The sequence below is a fragment of the Ciconia boyciana genome, chromosome 3 (assembly GCF_034638445.1).
Source record: "Ciconia boyciana chromosome 3, ASM3463844v1, whole genome shotgun sequence".
NCBI classification, from domain to species: Eukaryota; Metazoa; Chordata; class Aves; order Ciconiiformes; family Ciconiidae; genus Ciconia; species Ciconia boyciana.
This window is the reverse complement of record NC_132936.1, coordinates 103,276,081-103,299,840: the sequence shown is the minus strand read 5'-3', so window position 1 is coordinate 103,299,840 and position 23,760 is coordinate 103,276,081. Positions and strand designations below refer to the sequence as shown.

Sequence of the window (23,760 nt, the reverse complement as noted above, 5' to 3'; positions counted from 1 at the left end):
TCTGTGCATTGTCTTCCCTGGAACCTGACTGGGAAGATCTGCTTTTGTCCTCTATCTATGAGCTTTTTAAGGCTGTATAATATGCTAGCTGTGCTTTTTGAGCTGCCTTAACAGTTGAGGGAAGTGAAGTACCTTATGAATGACTCTTTGGCATCACAGGGAATTTCACATCTGGAAAGACAAGCAACAGGATCAAATTAGTAATGCATACCATTGCCAATGACTCAAAAGGAAACTGAAGTAACAGTATTGTATTTTGCGATACTGCTCCTGGGTAGATTCTGCTGCCTAGACAGTTGACTCTGCAAAGGCAGCTCAGGTTATTGTAATGATGCAGTACTTCATCTGTGGCAGAGGGTGTGCTTTCACAGCACTCTCTTAGGGAGGAAATATTTTCTTTAATTTGCTTTCCCCAAACAAAGCCAAAGCCCACTAAAAATCAAACAGCTGTCACCTTGTCCCTGCCTAAATAGTGGTTCTGTAGTGTCTGTGGCACATAGCTACAAAATTTTTATAACAAGGACGTTTAGCTTTCTCTTTTGTACTTAAGCTTACAGGGAAAAGTAGAAGAGTGGGGGGTTGCACATTTTTAACATGTTCTAACCTTCTTTAAAAGAACAAAACTCTATGCTTGCTATGCTCTAAAGACCACAACATGCCTAACAAGTTTGTTTGTTTTAAAAAGAAATTCACAGCAATTTTGAAAGTGACTTAGGTGACTAGTGCTGGTTATGCTTTGCATGTTGGGCCAACCGGACTTGCCCAGCAGGTCTTCCAGCATAGCAGACCATGGTTCCGTAAGATTCATTCTGGTCCAACTGGTGGTTGCTGCCCCATCATCCCGTCGTCTTCTGATAGCTCTGATTGTGCTGGCTTGCCCCTTCTTTTTTTTTTTTTCCCCCACCACCACAGATGCTCACATGATGTTGCAGTGGCTCTCTTTTGCTTCTCAAATGTTAGAGCAACTAATAAGAAGTAATTAGAGCCCAAAATAGGAAAAATAAGAAATATCTTAGGTAAAGATAGTAGGGGAAATAACTGATGCCTTCCCACTTGACATGTTGGGAGTTTTTTTGTTTACTTGTTACTACTTTAAGCTTAGAGTTCTATGTTTAAGTGGGTGTCAGTAGCTATATCTGAGTGTTAAGTAGTAATTTGAATGTCTTGGTGTTTGAGTAACTAAAAGTAGCTCAATTTCAATGTAGCTGCTTGCATGCTTTGTGTTTGACATGCAGACGAAACAGTCTCCATAGAGTACTTTAATTTGCCATAATATTTCGTAATATAGCTAAAGTTACAGATAAAGATATAAATGAAGATCTAAAGATCTCTGTATTTGCGTGAAGATCTCAAGACTTTATAGCAGTGAACACAATGGCTTATTCTGGCTAAAATGCATTGTTGCCTCAAGTTTGTGGTGTTGATTACTAGTCCCACTTTTTTGCCTGAGTCTGATCCCAGGTGAATCATATTCTGCTTCTTCAATATTAAGGTTTGAACTATCCTTCAAATTTATGTCTTTGCTGCAGTTCTGTAGCAGTAAGACAGAAAAACCTTGCCAGTTTGTATTTGCAACCTGTGCTTTGTGACTGTAAAGGCTGCTCTGTTTCATGCCGCAGGATGAAGTTGTAGGTTTTGTTGTAGTTGAAGGTATCCACTAAGAAATAATTCTGTTAACACTGAGTTTTTCCTCCTGGTGTCACATAGATCACAGAATCACAGAATTGTTTAGGTTGGAAGGGACCTCTGAGGATCATATAGTTGAACCCCCAGCTCAAAGCAAGGTCAGTTAGAGCAGGTTGCCCAGGTCCATGTCCAGTCAGGTTTTGAATAGCTCCAAGGATGGACACTCCACAACGTCACTGTGCAACCTGTGTCAGTGTTTGACTGCTCTTGCAGTAAAAATGTTCTTTTTTTCCTTGTGTTGAAGTGGGATATCCTGTATTTCAATTTGTGCCCGTTGCCTCTCAGCCTGTCACTGGATACTGCAGGAAAGAGTCTGGCTAAGTCTTTTTCACTCTCCCTGCACCCCCATCAGGTAATTACACATGGGTAAGATTCCCCCCCTGGAGCCTTTTCTTCTCCAGGCTGAGTCCCAGCTCCTTCAGCATCTCTTTGTATGAAAGATGCTCCGGTCTCTTAATCGTCTTAGTGGCCCTTCGTTGGACTCACTCCAGTAAGTCTTGCATCTTATATTGTACTGAGGAGCACAGAACTGGACCTGGTGCTCCAGATGTGGCCTCCCCAGTGCTGAGCAGAGGGGAAGGACCACCTTCCTCCACCTGTTGGCAAGGCTTTTCCTAATGCAGCCCAGGATACTGTTTGCCCTGCCATGAGGATGCATTTCTGGCTCTTGGTCAGCTTGTCTACCAGGACCCCAGGGCCTTTTCTGCAAAGCTGCTCTCCAGGTGTGGGACTCGGCACTTCCCCTTGTTGAACTCCCTGAGGTTCCTGTTGGCTCATTTCTCCAGCCTGTCTGCATCCCTCTGAATGGCAGCATGACCAGATGGCGTATCAAACACTCCTCCTGCTTGTGCGTTCTCTGCAGACTTGCTGCAAACCTGCAGAGAGTGCACTCTGTCCTATCGTTCAGGCTGCTAATGAGGATGTTAAACAATACCGGTCCCAGTATTGACGCTGGGGTACACCCCTAGTAAGTGGCCTCCAGCTGGACTTTGTGCTGCTGGAGGTGATGATTTTTCTCTCCAGCAGCTTACCTTCTTAAAGCTTAAGTCCCAGTGTTGACACACTGAATTTCAGACTACCTTATGCCTTTTTTGTGCTCTGCATGACTTTTCCCCTTTTCTCCCATTTTATTTCTCATTCTTTTCAGGTAAATATAGAGGGGAGGTCTGCCTCTAACTCTTCCTGACTTGAACCCAGGAAGGAACCACTTCTCCAGCTCTAGATGGAAATTTTTGTCAAGATACCTGTAATTTTTAAAGGGCGGGCGGGAAGCCATGGCACTTCTATTGAGTTGTACCTGTCTGTCGGTGTTTGATGTGTCAGACCCTGTTAGTCAGCTCTGTTCGTGCTTGGTTAGTTGCTCAGCAGTAGTGATGGGGCAGATGAGTATGGGTAAAGTACGGTAGTAGCCTGCTGGGTTCAAGTTATTAAAAATACAGAGCTGCAGCCAACTGTTCTTTGCTTGAAAGGCTGATAAGGGTAACAATAATAGCAAGCTCTGTATTCGTATCATTTTTTTTAGTTACCCAGCTGAACTGGTATGGTTTTTGATCAGGGAAAAGAAACACTCTTTCCTCTTCTCACTGCTCTTCTATGGTACTTACCCTTTTACAAAGAGAAACATGCTTGAATTGTTGTAATGGTGTTGTATTCTGAGATTCCCCTGTTTTCAAAGTAACTTTTTTCTTTTTAATTCTAGAAAAGCCAATCTGTTTTTAATAAAGCTGATTACAGATAGAACTTTCTTTGAGCTTAAGGTGCATTTTGCATGGTAGCCATACTTAAAATACTGTAGTTTCAATATACAGTATACTGAATAGGACTTTTAAGGCTGTGGTATCAACTTATGAAAATTTGATTTTGGACTGCCTTCTTGTTACGAGGAAACATCAGTGTTAACAGGTGAAACTGCAGAAGTTTGACTTTTGCATTTTAGAAAAAAATGGAAAAGTGTTCTGTGGATTTGGTAGATAAAGTAATGTGCTTGAGTGGTGAGAATCTTTTCTCCCTTGTAAAAATTATCCTTGTAGATAAAGAGACTGAAATGTAGGGCCCACAGCCTTGTCTGACAAAAAGGGTCTATTTAGGCAAGTGTTGGACCTCTTTGCGTTGAGGGATTGACTGTGGTGTTTCCATCATTGTCTCTAACCTTGGGGTTGAATGGCAGAAAGTACAAGCTGGTAGAAAAAACTTGTATGTCTTGGTTCTTGTCCTTAAAATTTTCAAATCTGTAGTATCTGTCTCGGGAGCAATAAAACATCTGTGGACCAAAATTTCTTGGGACGTTTTTTCATACAAGCAGTCTTGTGGCCCTGTGATTGTCAAAGGAGGTTTCTCGCCATGTAAAATTGCGCAGTCTTAGTAAGCTGCAAATCTTGTCTTTGCTCTGTGTAACAACTTAGCTGAGATCCTTCTATTCAGAGTCTCTTCGATGCCTGTTTTACAGAAATATGTTTCTTTGCTTCTGTCACTTATGGTGCTACAGCTTTTTGGTCATCCCCAGAGTGTTTGGAAGCTTTTAACCAGCAAAAAACAAAAGTTCATTTTTAGCTTATATACCTCTTTGGTTTATGGTCATCTCAAAGACAGTCCTGTAGAATTGGTCTTTATTTGATGTTGGAAATAAACAGTTTTGAACATAGATGACAGTGTTTCTTTCCCCAGTGTGAATAGGAATGACCAAAATGGTACTGAGTATCAGCTTTAAATATGTACTGAAGTCATAGCAGTTAATCTGAAGTATATTTACTGTTGGTTCAGATTCTTTTGTCTTTTTAGGACCTTGCTGACCATGTGCTTCTACCTAGGTAATTTTTTGTGCATACTTTGCAGCTTCTTAGGATTGTTTTTAACATTCAAGCCTGACTATTTGATTTTCAGTATCCCTTAATAACCTTTACTTGCTGTTCTGATGTTTTATTTCCTAAGTGTGTTAAAAATGTAAAAAAGTATTCTTTCATGGTGAGAAAAAAATTGCGAGACTGCCCCATTGTTTTGCTTCTCCTTCTTCTAGGCTTCAAACTAACTCGTTTTTTTTCTAGCCATTATAACATCTGCAGTATGTAAGGTATTAGAGCATTAGGATATTCGTTCATGGATGCATTGATGTTCCTCTGGGTAGTTAATACTTAATGTATTTTATCTGTCACCGGGGAGGAATGTGCTGTACAGCTTGCTCCTTCTGCAAGTGGTCTGACTCATGAGCTGGAGATACTTCAAAAGGATTTCAGCACTCTATCCCATTCTTCAGTCTTGCAGTTGCTTTTCTAATAATAGAAGCAGCAAAACAGACAGTGGAGTTGCTTCTCGGCTGCTACAGTTTATTACCAGTATAGTCATGAAAGCTGACATCAATTGCAATCATCACATTTCACAGTCCACATTTGCCTGTGTGCCTACAAAAACTGTGTCTCTTGTACCGCTCCTTGGAAGCAGTAGCCACCATATACAACTAGGGTTCCAGTTTGGATGATCAGAACTATGAGCTGTGGGACTCTTGTGCCTCTACAATTCAACCAATGTTGTGGGAGCAGGATAAAATAGCTGTTGGAGACCTCCAGCAAAATGTGCAGGGTATGTCCAGTGAAAGACGTGCTCTTGTAAGACTTAAGATATGTTGGAACTATTCCTTAAATATCTGTAGTGAGCATAGCTTCTGTATCCTGACAGAATTTCTTAACTTCAAGAGTTTTCTTATCATATAAACTGCTTGCCTAGCATAATTACAAAGAGGTGAAGCTCTTGAAATGGCACTGCCTGTACTGAAGTCAGTGGAAGAAGTTTGCTTCACTGAAGGTGAGCTAAGGTTTCACTTTTATTGATTCTCAGTCACATATACATAAAAGGAGCCCTCTCTTCAGCCACAAGCATCGTCTCTTGTGCCAGTGAATTATAGAACTCAAGCAAACTGTACCCATGAGGTCTTGAACGTGCACTCCAGGAAAATTAAGTCAGTCTTCAAAAGTAGTCATTGCTAGGGCCTATTTCCAAAAGGAACTGCTGTGCTTTAGGAAAAATGTGGTTCTTGGGTTAGTTAGAAAGATGAAAGAGCCAGGGCATCTTTGTTGTAATTGTCTCCTGTTTTTAACGGGAGTCTCTTACTGTCAGTTAATTGAAGTAAGAGTGTGGGTTGACTTAGGGCATAGATATTGTGACTGCTGAAGTCCTCTTCTCCACAAAGTAGATCTGTCTGTAAACTGCAGAAAGAGAGGGTGGAAGCTAAGAAGAATGGAACTGAAAGCAAAAGGAAATGTGTGTTGTTTCCTACACTGAAGTGTAGAGGTGTGCAAAATGGCTTGTCACAGAAGAATGAAGATGGTGACTGGGACATCTTAAACCCAGCCTCATTTTATTAACATACACTGTAGGAAAAATCTCCATTTATTTGCAGGCTTCTCTTTCCTAGCTGCTGCTTCTGTGACTTCTCTGATAAGCATTTTTCTTGATGGAAATAAAAGGAAAAATTTGTCAGTGCAGGCCAGTTTATTACCATCATGAAAGTCTGAATCAAGTTAGCTGTAAAAGATGCTTTTTTTGGTATCAAAATCTTGTTTGAAACTGTGTTTTTTACAACCTTAAGATGTATATATTGTAATAGCATTGAAATTGACAATACTTTTGTTAGTAACGGTACCTTCTTTAATGGGAAAAGAAAGATAACATGTTAAGTGAAGCTTTGTTTAATGAGATATGAGGTATGCGTGTTCTTTCCCTCCTTTTCTGGATTGTGCTTTTATTGATCACCTGTGTGTCTTGTGTGTACTTAGAGACAATACATTAACGTTTCCTTGGCAGCATGAATTTTGGAAGGAATGGGTGGGATAGGAAGAGCTATTTTTGTCTTTCCAGTAGTATATGTGTGGTTTTATATAGGTGTTTTTAAATACCTTCTAATCCTAAATACACGCTTAATAAATGTAAAAAACTAACTATATGCTGATTTGCTTAGTCCATTGTTTGTTTTCCTTTTTTTCACCGTAGGCAACGAATTCGCAGAGACAAATGCCTTTAACCTTTTTGTTAAGGGGGAAAAAAACACCTTTAGCATGTCTTTATCTTTTTTTTTTTTTTTAAAATGCACTCTAGGCATGCTAAGTAATATTTAACCTCTGGCATCACTTCTGGGATTTGTTAATGCCAGCTATCAAAGAATCCCATCTATAAAGGAGAGACAAATGAGTTGAACAACTGTACATAGCTACTCTAGCTGAAACATGCTTTGACGAGCCATTTGTGAATAACATAAAGCAGGGTTGCAACTTGCTAGACACAAATGCTTAAGTATGAAGAGGAGTGTTTAAAACATAGAAACCTGGTTGTCATGAGTTACAGTCACTATTGAATACCCAACAATAACACTCCTTCTTTTAGAAAGCAGGGTGACTTTTGAGGAAGCAAAGGAGGCTGTCCATTAATAATGCCATTTATTTGTTACTGAAGGCTTCCAAGCAATTGACGAAAGGTGGTACTGTTCAGTCCTAAGTGTTGCCAACCTGCAACTTCTTGGAACAGATTTTCTTGAAGTCTTGCTTCATGGATGCAAGTGATTACAAGTGATCAGAATAAAAATAAACTAAGGGGTGGGAAGTTCTGGAGTAAAAGTTCTTAATTTCTCCAATTTCTAGAGAAAGTTGAGAATACTTTCTCTAGTATTCTCAACTAGAGAATACTAGACTCAAATCTAATGTGTGTAGACTCAAATCTAATTGTGTGTAGACTCAAATCTAATGGCAAATAAAGTGGATATCCAAATCAATTATATGCTTACATATATCATAACTTTCAGGTGATTTATTTAGCTGTTTTATAGGTTTGGAGTTTTTAATAATTGTGATTAGAACACTTAAAGAGTTTCCCTGACCTTGCCATAAAGCATGGGTCTTTTCATGTTTTTTATTTATGGGATTAATATGGTAGCTTTTAGATTTGGATGATAGTAGTACGAGAATTGCCTCTGGGACCTTCACTGCCCATTTCCAAATGGCTGTTGAAATTTCTGGCAGGAGGCTTTTTTTTTTTTGCTTTCCAATTCAGTGGAGAAATAAGAAGTTAAAACTCAATACATTTTGAAATAATAACCCCAGATATTCATTAGAACTTAAGTTGTTAAGATGCCAATAAAATTTATGCCGATTCTTACGGCACACACTGTAGTGAAACGATTAACTACAACAAAGAAGAGACAGTCAGAAATTTCAGAACATTTTTTAAGTTTTAAAATGCAGTATGCAAAATGAAGTAGTTCATATTAATTGCTAGGCAATTGCGCAGAATACTAGACTGCCATTCTTGCGAGGTATATTCAAAAGTATAAAATAAATCTACTGAATTGTTAGTTAGCTGAGTAGTCATTTGCCCAGCCTAATGACATACTGCAATTAAAGTGCTTGAATATTTATTCATAGCATTGCTTACATACACACAGTTATGTTAAGGACATGATTACAAAGCAGCCAAGTGTTCTGAGAACTCTCAGTAGCTACCTTTAGATGTGCAACAGTTCAGTAAAAATGTGGAAAAAACTCTTTTATTGCTTTTATTTTCTTCTTTAAGCTCTGCAAGGATTAGCTTATAAAAAGTTCGGTTTGTAGCTCATTATATGAAATATTTTTGTGATGTTTTGGAGACTTGGGTGCATCTTGGACTTCTTGTTGTAAGAGAAGGATAAATCTTTCTGTCTTAGGGTGCATGCAATTGCAAGTAAACTTGTCTTCATCCTTTCCTGGAGAAGCCTTTTGCTTACAACACTAAGTCAGAAATGGAAGTATCTCTTACAGCTAAGCCACTTCTGTCTCAATCTTGTGGATAAAAGATGTCATTATTAATCAGAATTACCAGATTTTTTTGGTACTAAGTTTACCATTATTTCAATGTGAAATTTACTGAGTTTACCATGATTTCAACCCCATTAAACTGGTTTCCTGCTCTTTGCTTCCTTTATGTTATTTCACTATGTTAAACTGCATTTGCAGAAATCTAACTATTGTGAGGCTGTAGACAGAGAACTGGTATCCTTATAAAATGTGCCCTGGCAATAGAAGGAAGCTGTGGAGGAATGTTTGCTGGTTTTCAGGCACCGGTGACAAATATTTGTCTTTGAACTGTTTTTTGTCTTGTTATAGTGGAGCAAAGCAGTGTTCCTGGTTCTACTGCCATGCAGCTGAGGTTTTGATTTGAATGTTTCCAATTGCAGTGGAGGAATGTAATAGCACAAGTATTTCTTAAAGCAAAAGGTGCTCCTTTTGAAAATTTCAGTGTGGTGAGAAAATTGAAGACAAGCATTTATTCCCTCCACTGAGTTTAAAGGAACGCTGTGAACTTAAAATTCTAGATATTTGAGGGTTTTTTCTTTTTTCAAAAATTGTGGTAATGGCAGTGGCTTTTCTGCACACTTTTGTGGTTTGCTGTTCTGTTTCCAATTCAGAAATGCTCTGTGAAAGACTTGCACAAACTGATTCTTTTCTCCTTGATAATCAGGTCAATCAATGGACCATAAAGCGTTATTAAGCACAAGAGACAGCCTGATTGCCTGAGGAGAAATGACAGAGGGAAAAGAAACTAGAGGATGTCCAGTTGAATCACTGTGATTTAATAATTTACTACCTGTCAGCTGAGCCACAGAAGTTGAGCTATTAGCCTGGCCAGTTGATAGATAAAATTAATTGTGTAAATCAATTAAAGAATTAAATCAAACTTTTTTTTTAACCTTGCATTTGGAGTGGGATAACAGAGCCCACCTTTTTACTACTTCTCAGCTGAAACTTGTTAATGCATTGTAAGCTGGTCGTGTGTTTTTACCCTCAACTGTATTTAGCAAGAGTAGGTAAAATACTCTAGGTATCAGCAGAAGCTTTTTTCCCCTGTTTTTCTTTGACTGAGGCCTATCTGAAAGTTTCAGTGTCAGACATTAGTCTTCACCTAGTATGCTAAAAATGTGGGTTTTTTCTAGCAAATTGAGCTTCATAAGTTCTCCTCTTTAGTTGTTTTCAATTGCGTGTTACTTCTCATGGCTTACATTTTTCAGTCATTAACTTTATTTTAATCCTTCAGAAAGTTAGATCTGTGAAACATTTTTGAAGATTAAAAAGAGTTTATTTTTAAACTGCTCTACAGTAGAAATGATTAGTAGTATAAATTGATGTGTTCCAGGGAAGTATCTCTAGTAAAGTAATCCCTTTTTTCCTCTGAGTGATCTAGAAATAAAGTAATTTTATTTGGAAATAATTAACTACTTGTGAGAAACCTTATTTTGTGGATGCTTAATGTATTTAGTACTTAGTTTCTGTTACCTTTGGAAAGCCACAGGTCATTAAGACTATTGTATATTGGCTGCTTAATAAAGACACTGAAGTAATAATTTCAAAATCAGTATATGGTTGATTCATTGCCCTTTAAAACAATTCTCATTTCATCTTAGTTTCTTGCCTTGTGGGGTACTGCCATAGGTAGATATGTGAAATACTTGATAAGGAAGGTGCACGGTCAACTATGACTGCCACGTCCAGGCATTTTCCAGCTTTCATGGAGTTAAAGAGGACTTCGGAGAGAATTTGCACATAATAGAGGAGGAGGGATAAAGGGGATCTTCCAAGTTCATGTTGAGAAAACTGTACTTAGCTTGCCTGAGGAAAGGAAAGGAGGTTGAACATTATGGAATGAATAGTCCTTCCCACTTTCATATCTCTAGTCTGATTCTATCTACTTGTGACCAAATACAGCATTTTATTTTTTTATTTTGTGTTCAAGTCTCAATTTGGTACTAATTTGGGAGCTGTTAGAAGTAATAGAAGTGGCAATTTTCAAAGGTGTGATGCTAATTGGATTTCTGCAAGGACAGGGAAGCTATGCATGGATTATGGCTTCTTGTCTCCAGTGTGTAGTCTTTTGCTTTTGCATCAGTTAAACCACTGCTTAAAAGACAGATAGCAGTAAAGTAATTAATTGTCCTGTGATGAGACTTGTTCATTGCCTGGAGACCTGTTAATAACAGTACTAAAGATTCAGTAGTGGAGGTGAAGTATTTCCTTTGATGTCAGAAATAGAAATAATAGCCAGTAAGAACCACTTAAGATACTGAACAAACACAGAAAAATAATCATATACTACATGCATGGGCGATGCATCTGACTTTTCCTTTTGAACTTGACAGAGCTACTCTGCCCATCCTTTCCCTTTACCCTGCATTGCAGTAACCATCCCGTTTATTGAAGAGGGCTGGACTCTACTGGCTTGTCTCTTTGCCCCAATAACAGCATTAGATGTATCCTGGTCTTTCATTTACAACAGACTTTTTCTAGTTTTCCATCCTGTGGTGTTCTTTGGGAGACAGTCTTTTCTTTCTCTGTTTAGTTACTTTGTGATGATGGAAGTAGCAATTTTAACTCCTTTTCCTTACCTCAGCATATTTTTGCTAGTCAGTGTAAATGTTGGATTGTCAACAGCTGTGGCTTCCTCTTGACATCATTCTTGCCACTGGAGTATCTGGTCTCTGGTCTACAAAATAGTGACTAATAGTTTCTGTCATCTGAGCAGCATTTTCTGAACCCACTTTCTTGCCTATAGCTAACTTGTTTAGATTTGAATTACTGAGTTTGTTTAATGTAGCATTTTAAACCTAATGATCCAACTACAGATTTTTTTGTTTTGCTTTTACTGGAGTAGTCTAATAATAGTAAGTGCAGAAATGAAACAAACTTGCTAAGTTTAAAAAACAACAAAAAAACATTTTTGACAGCATGATTTTTTTTCATCTAATGAGGTGAGACAGTTGAATTTGAAAGCTGGGTCAAAAGCTTATGTAATTTTGAGACCCTAAATATAGAGTGGTGTAATGACACAAAAAGATCAATCTCTGTGCATATGTTCTGGTAGAGTATTTTTGTTTTGTTCTTATTCTGCGCATGCAATTTAAACCTAAGCTGGATACCCTCTGCTTGGAAAAATGGTCTTGCTAATATTCCTATCTTATGCTATGTGCCAATTTAAATTGACATGTAGCATGTAGGTTTCTGTATTATAATTGTCTGGGTATGAGGTCTTTGGGTTTTTTGTTTTGTTGATAGTAAAATTTCCATGTGGTCATTGTAAAATTTACCTTTTTATTTATTTTTTTTTTAATAGTAGTGGAATGGGGTGATGATGTTAAAGCAGTATCAGAAGATGAAGCCATGGTGCTGGTGAACCATCAAGCAACGGGTGACGTCTGCACTCTGATGATGTGCCTTCAGGATAAAGGCACGGTAGGCTACAACCGGGGAGTGGGATAGCTTCTGTGTATGCGATCTGTTACCTCTGGTGTGCTTGCATCTGTGTGCGGTACTGATGACTGACTTTTCTGAGTTAATCTACCAGATAATTTCAAGACCCTGAATAGGAAGCTTTGTGTTTAGAATTGGTTCAATGTGACAGCCAGTAGCTTGGAGCAGGTTTTAGACCATCAATGTTGCCTTTGAAGAAGGACAAATACGATATGAGTCAGTGTGCATCCAGTCTAGGTTAACATAGAGGGAAGCAGATCTCCTTCCAGGTAATAATGTACCTGCCTTTTGCCTCTCACCTCATACCCTTGTGCAACTCATGCCAACTTTGCTCAAACCAACCCAGGTCTAAGCTTCTTGGTTATGACTTTATTCCAGCATGGAATTTTTCTCAAAGTTAGAAGCAAGTTGTGTATGGGGTTTTGGTAGGAGTTCAGAAACTGAAAGTGACTTCCCTATGACGGCATGTCCAAGCTAAGCTAGCTAGCTCAAGTCAAAATTGCTTGAGCTCTTATTTCACAAACTCTTAAGCATTTCTTGGTGAGAAGTGCAACTAATGTCAATTGTTTCACGCATTGCTCCTCAGAAAATTCACATCTAGGGAGTGTAGTGCTGGAAACTAGCGAGTGGGATCTGAACAGGAAATTAAATTTATGTGCAAATCAGGAGGAAGGGGGTATGTATGATTAGTCTACAAAGGGTGGGAGACATACCTGGCAAGCTGAAGAAAGCATCAGCTGTGTCTGTCTTAGTGTTGTCTTCTTTCTTGCGATCATACAGTGAAGAAACAAGGAAAACAACAACTGCTTTTTGTTGCATCTGCACAACTTGTAACTGGCACTGTTTTTCTTAGTGTATATTAATATAGATTGTGTATACACTGTATCTCTACCAGTGATCTAACATTTTTTAGAAATTTTCCCAGATCTTATGACAGCAGATCTGCTTAAAAAAAAAAAAACAAAAAAACAAACCAAACTCAAAAAAGAAAGTACGAAAATGCCACTCAAGATTGAGCAGAGACTAATTTCTTTCTTTCTACTGTAGCCTAAAGAAGACTGTGTTTTAAAAGTCTTTAATTTCTTTTGGAATTGAGGAAGTTAGGTATAGATGGTATTCTGTACTGTATCCCAATGAGCAGAATGACAGAATAAACACTCTTTAATTCCCTTCATCAAAATTATGCATAGGACAATCTTATGATAAAGATATGACTGTGAGGGTATAGTCCAGTGGATATGTATTGCATATAATCTTGACTATTGATGTCCCAGGTGTTTTAAATATCATAGAGCTTCATTGACTCATGTATGTATACTAGTGTATATTTAAATCTAAGCCCTATTTATCCTGTTTGACTCCATAGCTAAAAAGTTTCTGTCAAGACAGAGTAAGTGTCAGTGAACGTAGAAGATGTTAAAAATAGAGGAAGGCATTGAGATGGCAAGTAATCTTCACCATGGAAACTGTTAGGTTTGCAGGTTTTCAGAAAAGCAAAACATCCTTAAAATTGCTATTTTTTCCCTTAAATAATTGCAGTCATTGCTCTTGGACTATACATGTCCAGAGCCTAGTATGGCTTTAATGTTTTTAGCTAAGAGAGAAATAAAAAAAGTACTAGCTTCAACATGTGCTTAAAATATAGCTTGAGTAGTACAAGTGGCTAAAAATAATGAGAAAGATCAGGATAGTTTATCCTTGATAGAACTTGCTGAATCTGGTGTTTTTAAATAGTATGTTTCATATTTCTGAGCAGAAGAGAATTGTCTTTACTTTGAGTGACTGTGAAACCACTGGAGGGGAAAAAAAAAACCAAACCTACCTGTCCAAAAGAAATCATTATACAATAGGCAACTATTTAAATTAGGCAGTTTTCTTTAAATACAGTTTAAACTTAACATGGAGTCCTTCACAACCTTGATATTCATCTGTTAGTAACAAGATAGTAATTTCCAATAATTGTTTTTATCTCGTTTAGGATGGTTAAGCTGCACTAATTCCTAAACACTTTACCACTCAGACACCACTTTTTAGCTCTCAGAGTACTTTATGAAGGTGAAAGGCTCACTTCCATTTCACACAAAAGGGCATATGAAGAAGTAAAACAGCTTACCAAAGGCAGCCTCTTGGCGGTGATGGTGCAGTGGCAGAACTAGGAAGACCTTCCTCCTGTAGCAGTCCAAAATTTCTTTTGCTTGCTTTTGCTAGCCAATACAGACTGAAACCAGATGTAATCCACGAGCGCTTACTGTTTAGTGCTGCTTTTAAAAAAAATGTTAATTTAAGACATCAGAAGTGTTCAATTTAAAGTTCTGTGTTCTTCTGTGTAGTGAGGTAGAATACTGAAACATTCTTGCAACTTGACAGTGTTTCCTAAGGGCCATGTCAGGAACTGTGATGGTATTTTTTTTCTAGTATTTTATAAATTCTTATATACAAATGATAGCGTAGCCTATCTGTTTTAAGCAAATTTATCTCACTAAGCAGTAAGCTAAAATACATGTGTTAAGATGTTTCTTGTCTTTCACATTCACTTATGTGAATTAGGGAAGTGGAGCTTAGCTAGAAGTTCTAATTTTAAGGGAAGGACTGGACTGGTATTGTTTGACTAGTACATGTTACCATAAGACAAGCCACGCAGAGCAAGGTTTCAGCTGAATCAGAAGTGATCTAATTACACTTTTTATATAGTGCAAGAAATGGTTCCAATTTGTTTGTGAAAGTAAGTGTTAAAACAAACTTAGTAACTTAGTTGAAGTCTCATAAACATTAAAGGTTATGTGTTTAACAAAGAGAAGTAGGTTAAAATGCTGCTATTACTGCTTTCTGACTGGATTAGGACTGATAAATGTGGCTATTTTTTCTGATTTACAGCAGAAAGCAGTGCCAGGAAGGGTGCAGTGAAGAGGAAAAAAGTAGGGCTTGCAGCTGTTTGAGTGCAAGTTTCAAGACATGCGTTCCCATGTTTTTTTGTTTCATTGTTTCATGCCTTTCATTGTTAAGTTGGAGGTGCTTGAAAGATGAAAGTCAGTCTATTGAGGTTGCTTTGTTATGAAATCTATGTAGAGTGAAATGAAAGTGGGCCTGTAAATAGGAGGCACCTAGATGTTTTTATAAAATTGGTAAAAGCTTTTTCTACATTCTGAACTTATTTAAGCAGAAAGGATGAAACAAAAAGGACCTGAAATAGCATCCAAAAATTCTTTCAATCCATAAACAACTATGAATCTGTGCTCAAAGCACTTCTGAATGTCTTTGCTTAAACCTCCTTGAAATGCAAGTGTTAAGACACTCATCTGATAAGCATTGTTTCGTTCCTGAGGATACTAAAATGGAAGAGCCACCACCAATATCTTGCAGTGTCCTCTGTTCTGCCCTTGGTAGCAGAACAGAATGACTATCCATTAATCTAGTTTGCCTTTCGATTGCAAACAAGATAATTGTGTCCTATTCTTTGAACTCCTCCTTTTTGATTTTGTGTGTTAGAGTGTGTGTATATATTGATTAATTCATACATAAAAATATTTCCTCTTTGTGCTTCTTACCACTGCTTAGGCTTATAGGCACATTTGTAATCACTGAGTTCTGGAGTTTGCCTCTTTGTAGCCCACTTGCAGCAAACTGCCTGTATGTTTTGTCTTAGTTATAACTTGTATGTCACACTGATCTTTGACACAATTGCATCACTCCTTCTCAAAAAGACTGAGGAAGTCCAGGGGTGCTAGTTAGAAGCCCTGTGTCACCTAAAATGTGATGAGATGGACTTCAGACTCTGAAGAGCAATGATCAACTTTCAGGATAAACCTACCGTCATCTAAATAAAAAGACAATAAAAAGTGGTATGGGAGGAGAGAAGCAGTAGCATTGCTGGGCAAGAATTCCTCCTCCAGGATTGCCATAGAACATCTAGGGACCAATGTTGACTCCTCAAAAGACACAAACCTTTTCTTTTCAGGGAAGCAGATTATTAAGCTTGCTTATCTCCTGCAGTAAAATAGATTATGTTGGTTTAACTTCTACTTGATATAATAGAACAGTAATTGTCAAAATGCCAAAGTAGTAGATGAATACTGACAGTCGTACGGGTACTGCTGCAGGCTAAATCATCATCAGTGGAATTTTGGTGGTGTTTTTATCAAAGGATATGTTTCCCTACACCAGCCTGTTGTCTTTGGGCTGGTGCGTAGGCATGAACTTTTGATATTGTAGTGCCTTGAAGAGCAATAACACCTCTCAGTGATGCTTTTTTCCAACTCTTGTCCTTAGGGCACACCTTTTCTTTCTTTTTTTTCCGCTCCCTAAGGCTTTCTAATTTACTGAAATTGAAAGAATGTGAATCTCTGCAGAGAAGAATTTCTGCTTTAGGATCCTCTCTTTTACTTAACACAGGCCTGGGGATAGGTGTGTGAGAAACCATTTCACCAATATTTTCTCAAGAGGGGAGTTATATCTAGGAACTAATTTTTCTTTTATCACTCACAAATACGTAGTGTGTCTTTGTTCCCTTGGATGTGTAGCATCTAGTAAGAAATACCACTGGCAGACAGGAAAGGATACTAGCATGTCACAGAGAAGAAATGGATGCTTGTTTCCAAAGCAAAACCTTTCATATCTTTGAGAGCTGTCCTTTTCTCTCAGACATCGTTTCCTTTTCCACTTCCAGTGATGCTAGAGGGTCCAGAAATGGGTGCTCTTGCATTATCCAAGATCTTCAAATAGAAAGTTTGCCAATATTAAAAAACCACAAAAGTCGAGGTGTTCTTAATGTGCTCTTAGGCAAGGATAGCTAGCTTCTAAATGTGACATTCAGATTTCGCTGTGAGATACTTTATTGCCTTAGACATATAGCTATCTTAAACGCTCTTTGGCAGGTATGTTCTTGCAAGTGTGTAAAAACTTCACTTTGCTGAGCATCTGGCTGAGCAGTTGTTTAAGGATAAGTAAAAGAAACAGGGTATGTGGCAGTTATCTTTCTCCAAATATATAAGCCAGGATTCATTTATAGCTTCTGTGGTCAAACGGGAGAATAGGTAATTGGAACACTCCAAGAGATAATTAGATTTCTTTGGAAGAAAGACTTACTGGTGCAATTCTAGATACAAATTGCAAATTATTGAGCTGCTTTTACAAAACAAAATTTCTGCATGAAACATGATCTGCTTCTTTCTACAAATTCCATGTAGATATGTGAAGATGTGAAAACAGGTAAAAGCCACCATATTTCACTGTATCAAACTATTTAGTTAGGAGTATTGTTGAAGGCATGGATGTGGATTCTGAGTATTTCAGTCACTGTGCAAGCCTCTGGTGTTTGGAGAGAAGCGTAGAGTCCACTTCAGCAGTAGATGTAATCAACTAATACATGAACAATACATTGTATTTTCTAGTGGAAATCTTTATTTCTTAGACTGCTTTATTTCTGTCTTTGCCTCAAATTACATATCTTGAACAACTGAAAGGGCCAAGCAGAAGGTGCCTGTTTTAAGATTCAAAAAACGATTCTCTGACTACCAGAGAAATGTCAAGGTTCTCCGTATGCTTTTTTGATAGTGGTAAATGGAAGAGTACTATGTTATATGACTTTAAGTTTCACTGAACTTGAATCAGTCTTAGTGTGGCCTTACAGGGAAGAGTAAAGGCAGCTAGCCTCCTATATGATTGAGAGCATGTAAGAGACACTGGATTTTCCAGTTTTGGAGGGCCAATTCCTACCCCTCTCAAAATCTACATGTAGCAGCTATAGAGGGGAAAGACCTTATGAGAGAAGCAGCTTTTCCCTTCTGTTATTTACTACTTCTGGAGTAATTCTTTTACTTTAAATCTCAAAGGACTGAACAGGTATAGTATCTGCCTTAACTGTCCTGTTAAGAAGTGATGGTCAAAGTGAATCTAGTGGCTCAACTTCTATTTTTGCCTTCTCACCGTGCTTCTTGGCTGGGACAAGGAGCATGACTTAATGAAATTTCCAGGGATGCATGTGGCTGCTCTGCCATGAGAGAAACCAGTAATGGTGTGTGGGCTATACATAGGTCTCAGTGAATGCTGCTGTTCAAAGATAGAGTGAGCTTGTATGGAACACATGCACATCAGAAGCACGAGAACAACACGATCTCATCCCCAAAATTCCCAAGTACAAAAAAATATAAGGAAACATGCTTTTGTGGTAGACTTAGAACAGTTGGAGATTTCAAATATAGATCTATATTGTTTTGCATACTTTAACAAAGACTGAAAATGGTTTTAGTTTGCAACTGGCTTAAAATTGTGGTGGTATGTCAGTAAGAAGCATTACACTACCTGTGTGAAAAGATGGAGTAGAAATTACTCTAGCATATGGCTAGAAGTGTAGAACTGTATATTATATTACAAAAAGGCAGCTATTTAATCCTGCTCTTGAGGGAGAAGTGTAGCACCTGTGCTGCTTTATACTTTGAGGCATGTAGGACTTTATTCCATGTGTTTGCTAGTTTTATTTGTTGTGAGGGTGACAAGAATGTGACCAATATATACATAATTCTCTGCACTTGATACTTACTAAACTTTTTTTTTTTAACTTTTCAGGTTGTCCGTCAGATGATGTGGCTGATGGATCATATTTTTAAGTATACAAACTTTGGCATTGTGTCTCTAATCCATGGAGACTTCTTTATAAGACAGGTAAATGGAAACACGTAATAGTGCTTTGATTTGTCCTTGTATTTGGAACATTGTGGTGTTATGGGACTTACTCGTTGCCTCCTGGATGGTTTGCAGGGTGAAATAACTATGCTGTAATGTGTGTATTTGGGTAGAGCTTTGTTCTGAAACTGCTTTTTTTCCAAGCTTGTTTTCTTATTTGCCCAGACACAAATGTTTACGGAACCCAGTTATGATGGGAGCCTTTTATGACAGAGGTATACAAGCAAAGTACATGGACAGTCCTTTTTGTCTCTCTGCTTCTGACTGCCCATTGTTGGCGCCTCTCTTCTTTCCTTAGTGACCTTGAAGCTGTGCAATGAGTCTGGTTAGGTCACTGTTCTGACTGTCAAAGTTTCAGATAAGGAAAGACAGGACCATCCCTTTTGGTGGTGACATGGTAGTAGACCAGTTTAAGGTAGTGATGTACCTGCATAAATAGTAATTAATTGATTCTTGAAGGTTAATTATTATTCAAGCATCAGGAAAGAATGTGTGTTGCACCCAGCATCTCAAATGTTAAGGCGTGAAAACCTCAAATTATTTCTTAGAATTTGGGGTTTTTTCTGTTGTTTGGTAGCTGTTGATCAAACTGTACTCTAAAAGAAGAAACTTAGAAGTACAATGATAAGGATGAGCCTGCTGACATGTGAACTGCAACATCCAGCATACACGTTTCTTTCCTCTCCTTATTTTTATTTGTCTGGACTTAAAATTGTGGGCAGCCAGAGAGAATTAATGAATTTTCACTTTACAGAGAAGGAGAAGGTAATTTACTCAGAATGAAATAAAGAAATACTTAATCGCAGCTAAAGTGAGATTTCTCACTAAGACTAGAGGCATGGTTAGAAAACCTAAGGCAAAGTTAGGTGATAAAATAAAGGTCTCTAGAGATATACAACTGTGTACTGTGAGAGTATGGAAAGGGACAGGATTTGATACTTTGTAAAATATAAATCTATTTCAGTAGTTAAAATTCACAAGATACACATTTTGGGGTACACATGGCTGTCAGCTTGTTAGCTGTAATTTCTGAATGTGGTGTTGCAATTCCAGTTACAAAACCAAACCATTACTGAGCTGCAAAAACTAGGGCTTTTCCTCATTTTTGTAAAGTGGCTGAGATATGCAACATCACAGAGAAAATGATGTCATCATGCATCTAAATATAAACCAGTTGAAAATAAAATGTTTCTTGGCTGTTAGTTAGCCTTTGGGTATAGAAAAAACACTTAAGGTGAGTGAGTAATGATCCTTTGCCTAACTATAGAAAGGCCCTAGTAATATTTGGATGAGCAAATACTTCATTGGTTTTTTTTTTCCCCCCCCTGTAAAATAATGTGATTTGGTCATGGTACAATACTTGCTATTTGTTAAAAATGTATATTAGCCTCATTTTCATGAGCAGCACCAATGGCAGTTTTAGGAATGCTTCTGAGGTCTACTAGAAGTGTTTTCTCCCATTGAAAAGTTTACTGGAAACCGTGTCTGGCAGTAACTTGCCATATTGGTGATACAAAGCGCATGGCATCCTAAAGAATTTGTCAGCAGTCTGCTGCTACCTGTTTTCTTTCCTTAAAGGAAAGAAGGCTGAGCCCGTTCCTTGTGATGGTGATCAACTAGCCATGGTCTTCAAGAATTGGTTGTGTATTAAGGAGCTAATTCTGCTTCTGTATGACTTACTTTCTCTTCTTTCTGGACAGTATGTTAATTGTGTTTTATCTTCCAGGACTCTTCAGTATTCCACTTGTCATGGTTGCTTTAAAACACTCCGCTTTTTCCCATTAGTCCAGTAGATTTTTCTGTATCACAGTAGCATCTTAAACCTCATAGTATTTGCTAAATGGCAATTTATCCACCAGTGGTATTCGTTAGATTTGTAGGTTCCAGGTTTTGGAGAGTTCTAATATCTAATGTGTGAAAAGTTTATTGCTCACTGCTGTTTTTTTTAACTACTGTGCTATCCCTGAGTCCTGTGGTCTGGTGGGAAAGGACTGTTTTAACTGAGGAACTTTTATATTGCTCTTTAATTGCATTAATATGAGCAGGCAGAGCTTTTTCCTTCCCTTTCATGAGGTAAGTTGGAAGTAATTGCAATCGTGTGATTTCAAAATGTAGGAGAAACACTTTCACAAAACTTGTCTTCAATAAAATACTGTTTCTTGTTGTCTTCCATTCAACCCCACTCTTTCCCTCTTCCCTGCCAAAAAAAAACCCTAACCACCAAAGAGTGGAAGGTTTGTGGCAGTTTTGTTGATATTTCAGAGAATTAAGCTTCCCTCAGCAGAGGTGATTTTAAATTTTGGACTCCTGTGTCTTTTGAGTGATTTGGCAAAGTCACTTTGGAGCACGCAAAAATGATAATTGATGTAAATTAATTCCTGTGAAAATTTGGGTAGCTTGCTCTTGCTGTGTATGAAAGTGGGAAAAGATTGTTATTGAAGATATTTCTGTAGTAATTAAGGACAAATCTTACTGTCTTAAGTGAAAAAGTTGTGCTAATACATCAAAGAGGAGAAATGAATGAGGGTTGAGTCTGGTTTTTGTGGTGTGTGGTGTTTTTTTTCCTCCTCCCTTTGGTCCTTCAGGTTTAATTATCACCTGGCTGTACCCTATATACAGCTAACTATCAAAAAAGAAGCTGGTGTCATACAATATCTTGTTGACTAGGGCATCTAATTTTTATTGTTGTAGGCTTTCTTTAAGTTCACACAAATAAAATCAGTTCCTACTCAACAGTTTCTCCTAGAGGAAGAAAACCTGCAAACATCACAGCCCAGTATTTATTCCCCCCCCCCCCCCTCAAAACAATAAGTGTTTCCGTCAGTGTGCTGATTTTGGCTGAGACTAAGCATTCAAGCAGTGCAGGTTTGGGATAAATCTGTGGTTCTGCTGTGGTAACTGAACTCGGGCCTGATCTCGAGGTCCGGCTGTGTCTTCTGATACCTCTGCTATTCTAATACGGGATGCAGGGAGGGGTGCATAGAAGATATGCAAACAAAGATACTGTTTGGCTTGCAGAAATTACTGATGATACGTGGACCTCCAAATCATAGCTTGACCCCTAGATTGTCTTTGCAGAATTTGGTTTAGCAAATTCAACTTGGGACCCAGTAACAACTAGGGAATTCTGTAAATACATCCTCCTGTTATGTGGAGTTCCCGTTTACAGTCTGGATGTTGCTCTTGCAGAGAAGCCATCAAATCGGGAGCTTTGTCCTCAATTTCAAGGGCTTTTTTCCAGCCTTTCTGTAAAGTGGCATTAACTCATCCACCAGCAGGTACTCAGAGAACATTGTTTTGTGTTTTCATAGAGGCTTATTTGTGTATCTGAAAAGAGAGAGAAATCATAGAAATGTAATAATTATCTATCTTAATGTTATCTCTTTTAAGCATTCATTTTATTTAGGTAATGTTTTATCCTTACAGGGTAGAGCACACCGTGACCAGCAGCTTGTGTTACTCAAGGAGCATCTAGAAAAATATTACAGGAGCCGTAATCGGAAATGGATTGTTTTATTTCCAGAGGGTGGCTTTCTTAGGAAAAGGAGAGAAACAAGCCAGGCATTTGCCAAGAAAAACAATTTGCCATTTCTTAAACATGTCACCCTGCCGAGAGTTGGGGCAACACAAGTAATTCTGAAAACACTTGTAGCACCACAAGAAAATGGAACTCCAGGAGGTAGAGACGCTGTGATAAAAGGTAAAGACCACTTCACTCTTGTGGATAAAAAGCAAATTAAATGTCCAAGACTTGAGTTAAACAAAACATTTTGTGTTGAATTGGTCTCTTTAAATGTCAAATACATCCATAATGCACCATCATATTTATATAAATGTTTTCATATTTGCTTTTAGTTCCACTAAGTTTATTTTTTTTCTCTTGAGACACACACAAAAAAAGAAAACCTTGGTTTTAATTTGATTTCGCCTACAGTGTGGCTGCATGAATGTTTGTCTTGGTACACATGATGGGTAGAGCAGATACTGGGATGAGCACCTGGAGTGGGCAAGAAGGTGGGCTGCTCCTTTCAGCACGATTTATGGCTTGCACTGGTTTATGCTAGTATGGAACTATAGTAAAAGTATTTCTGGAATATGCAAACTATGTTCAAATTTTTATTCCTGGCTTTAAAAGTTTATTTGCATCCAGTAGTGTATACTTCATTCCTCTTCTTGAACTGTTTTCTATTGAGTTCAAGTTTTTCTATTCTTTACAGATTTTTATGATGACTGTCCATTTTGTTGCTGGAGTTAACTGTCACTGATGACTAGATTTGAAGGATTGTTTTGGCTGTCTTATGTTAGAAGACTTATGATGGAATAAGAATATTCCTGCTGCATTATTGTTCTGGGACGCCTGGGCTGTAAGGGAAAGTATAGCTGGGATATAAATAATGCCTGTAGTTATGGGACTTGGTGCTTTTAGTCTCTCAATTTTTAAAATTAACTTCTTGGCACATTCAGAGAGCAGGGTTATATCTTACTTATCCTAGTTGTGGATTTCTGTTACTTACTATGGAAACAATGGATTGGGGGTTTGTGGTGGTTTCTTATTGATGGGTGGTGCTGGTATTTCCATAGCCAAATTATTATAATTGTTTAGCAGTTTGAACCAAAGATCCATCCTAATGGAGCCACATATGCAGATGACTTTGGGTTTTTTCTGTGCTGAAGTTCAAATTTCAGGGTTAGCAGGAAGCCTCATACAGAAATTGCTTCCAGATTTTTAGTTTTGAAGTTAATCTTGTCAACATAGGAAATTAATGGAGATGATGTTCTTCCAGAACTGGAGGGAAGATCTTTAAATGAACTGAAAATCAAGCTGTGGAATGCATCAGAATATTTCCTTTCAGGCTACATTCGGAAAAGAAAGGCTGAAGAAAGCCCTTGTTGTCTTAGAAGATTTTAGGATTAAAAGAGAAACAGAATACCCTAGTCCTTGTTAAAAGTTACTTTTTTGAGGAGAAAAATTTGGCCTGTTCCTGTTCTATTTATTGTCTCAAAGGCAAAAAGGTATGAAAAGTAAGAAGTTCCCCAAATGTGAATTACAGGCCTTCTAGTTCTGGAAGGGGACCAAAAGCACTCATCAAATACCAATTTTATATTTTCATACTCTTAGATTGCTATCAGCTTAGCTGAA

At 37.9% G+C, this 23,760-nt stretch overlaps 1 protein-coding gene across 1 annotated transcript in view; it reads left to right on the top strand.

Moving 5' to 3' along the window:
- The window catches only part of LPGAT1 (lysophosphatidylglycerol acyltransferase 1), a 67,466-nt gene that overhangs the window by 16,467 nt on the left and 27,239 nt on the right, over positions 1-23,760 (top strand). Inside the window, exons 4-6 of the mRNA XM_072856883.1 lie at positions 11,806-11,924; positions 18,504-18,599; positions 22,047-22,320. Coding sequence (XP_072712984.1) covers positions 11,806-11,924; positions 18,504-18,599; positions 22,047-22,320 — 489 coding nt within the window. The remainder of the gene's footprint in view (positions 1-11,805; positions 11,925-18,503; positions 18,600-22,046; positions 22,321-23,760) is intronic.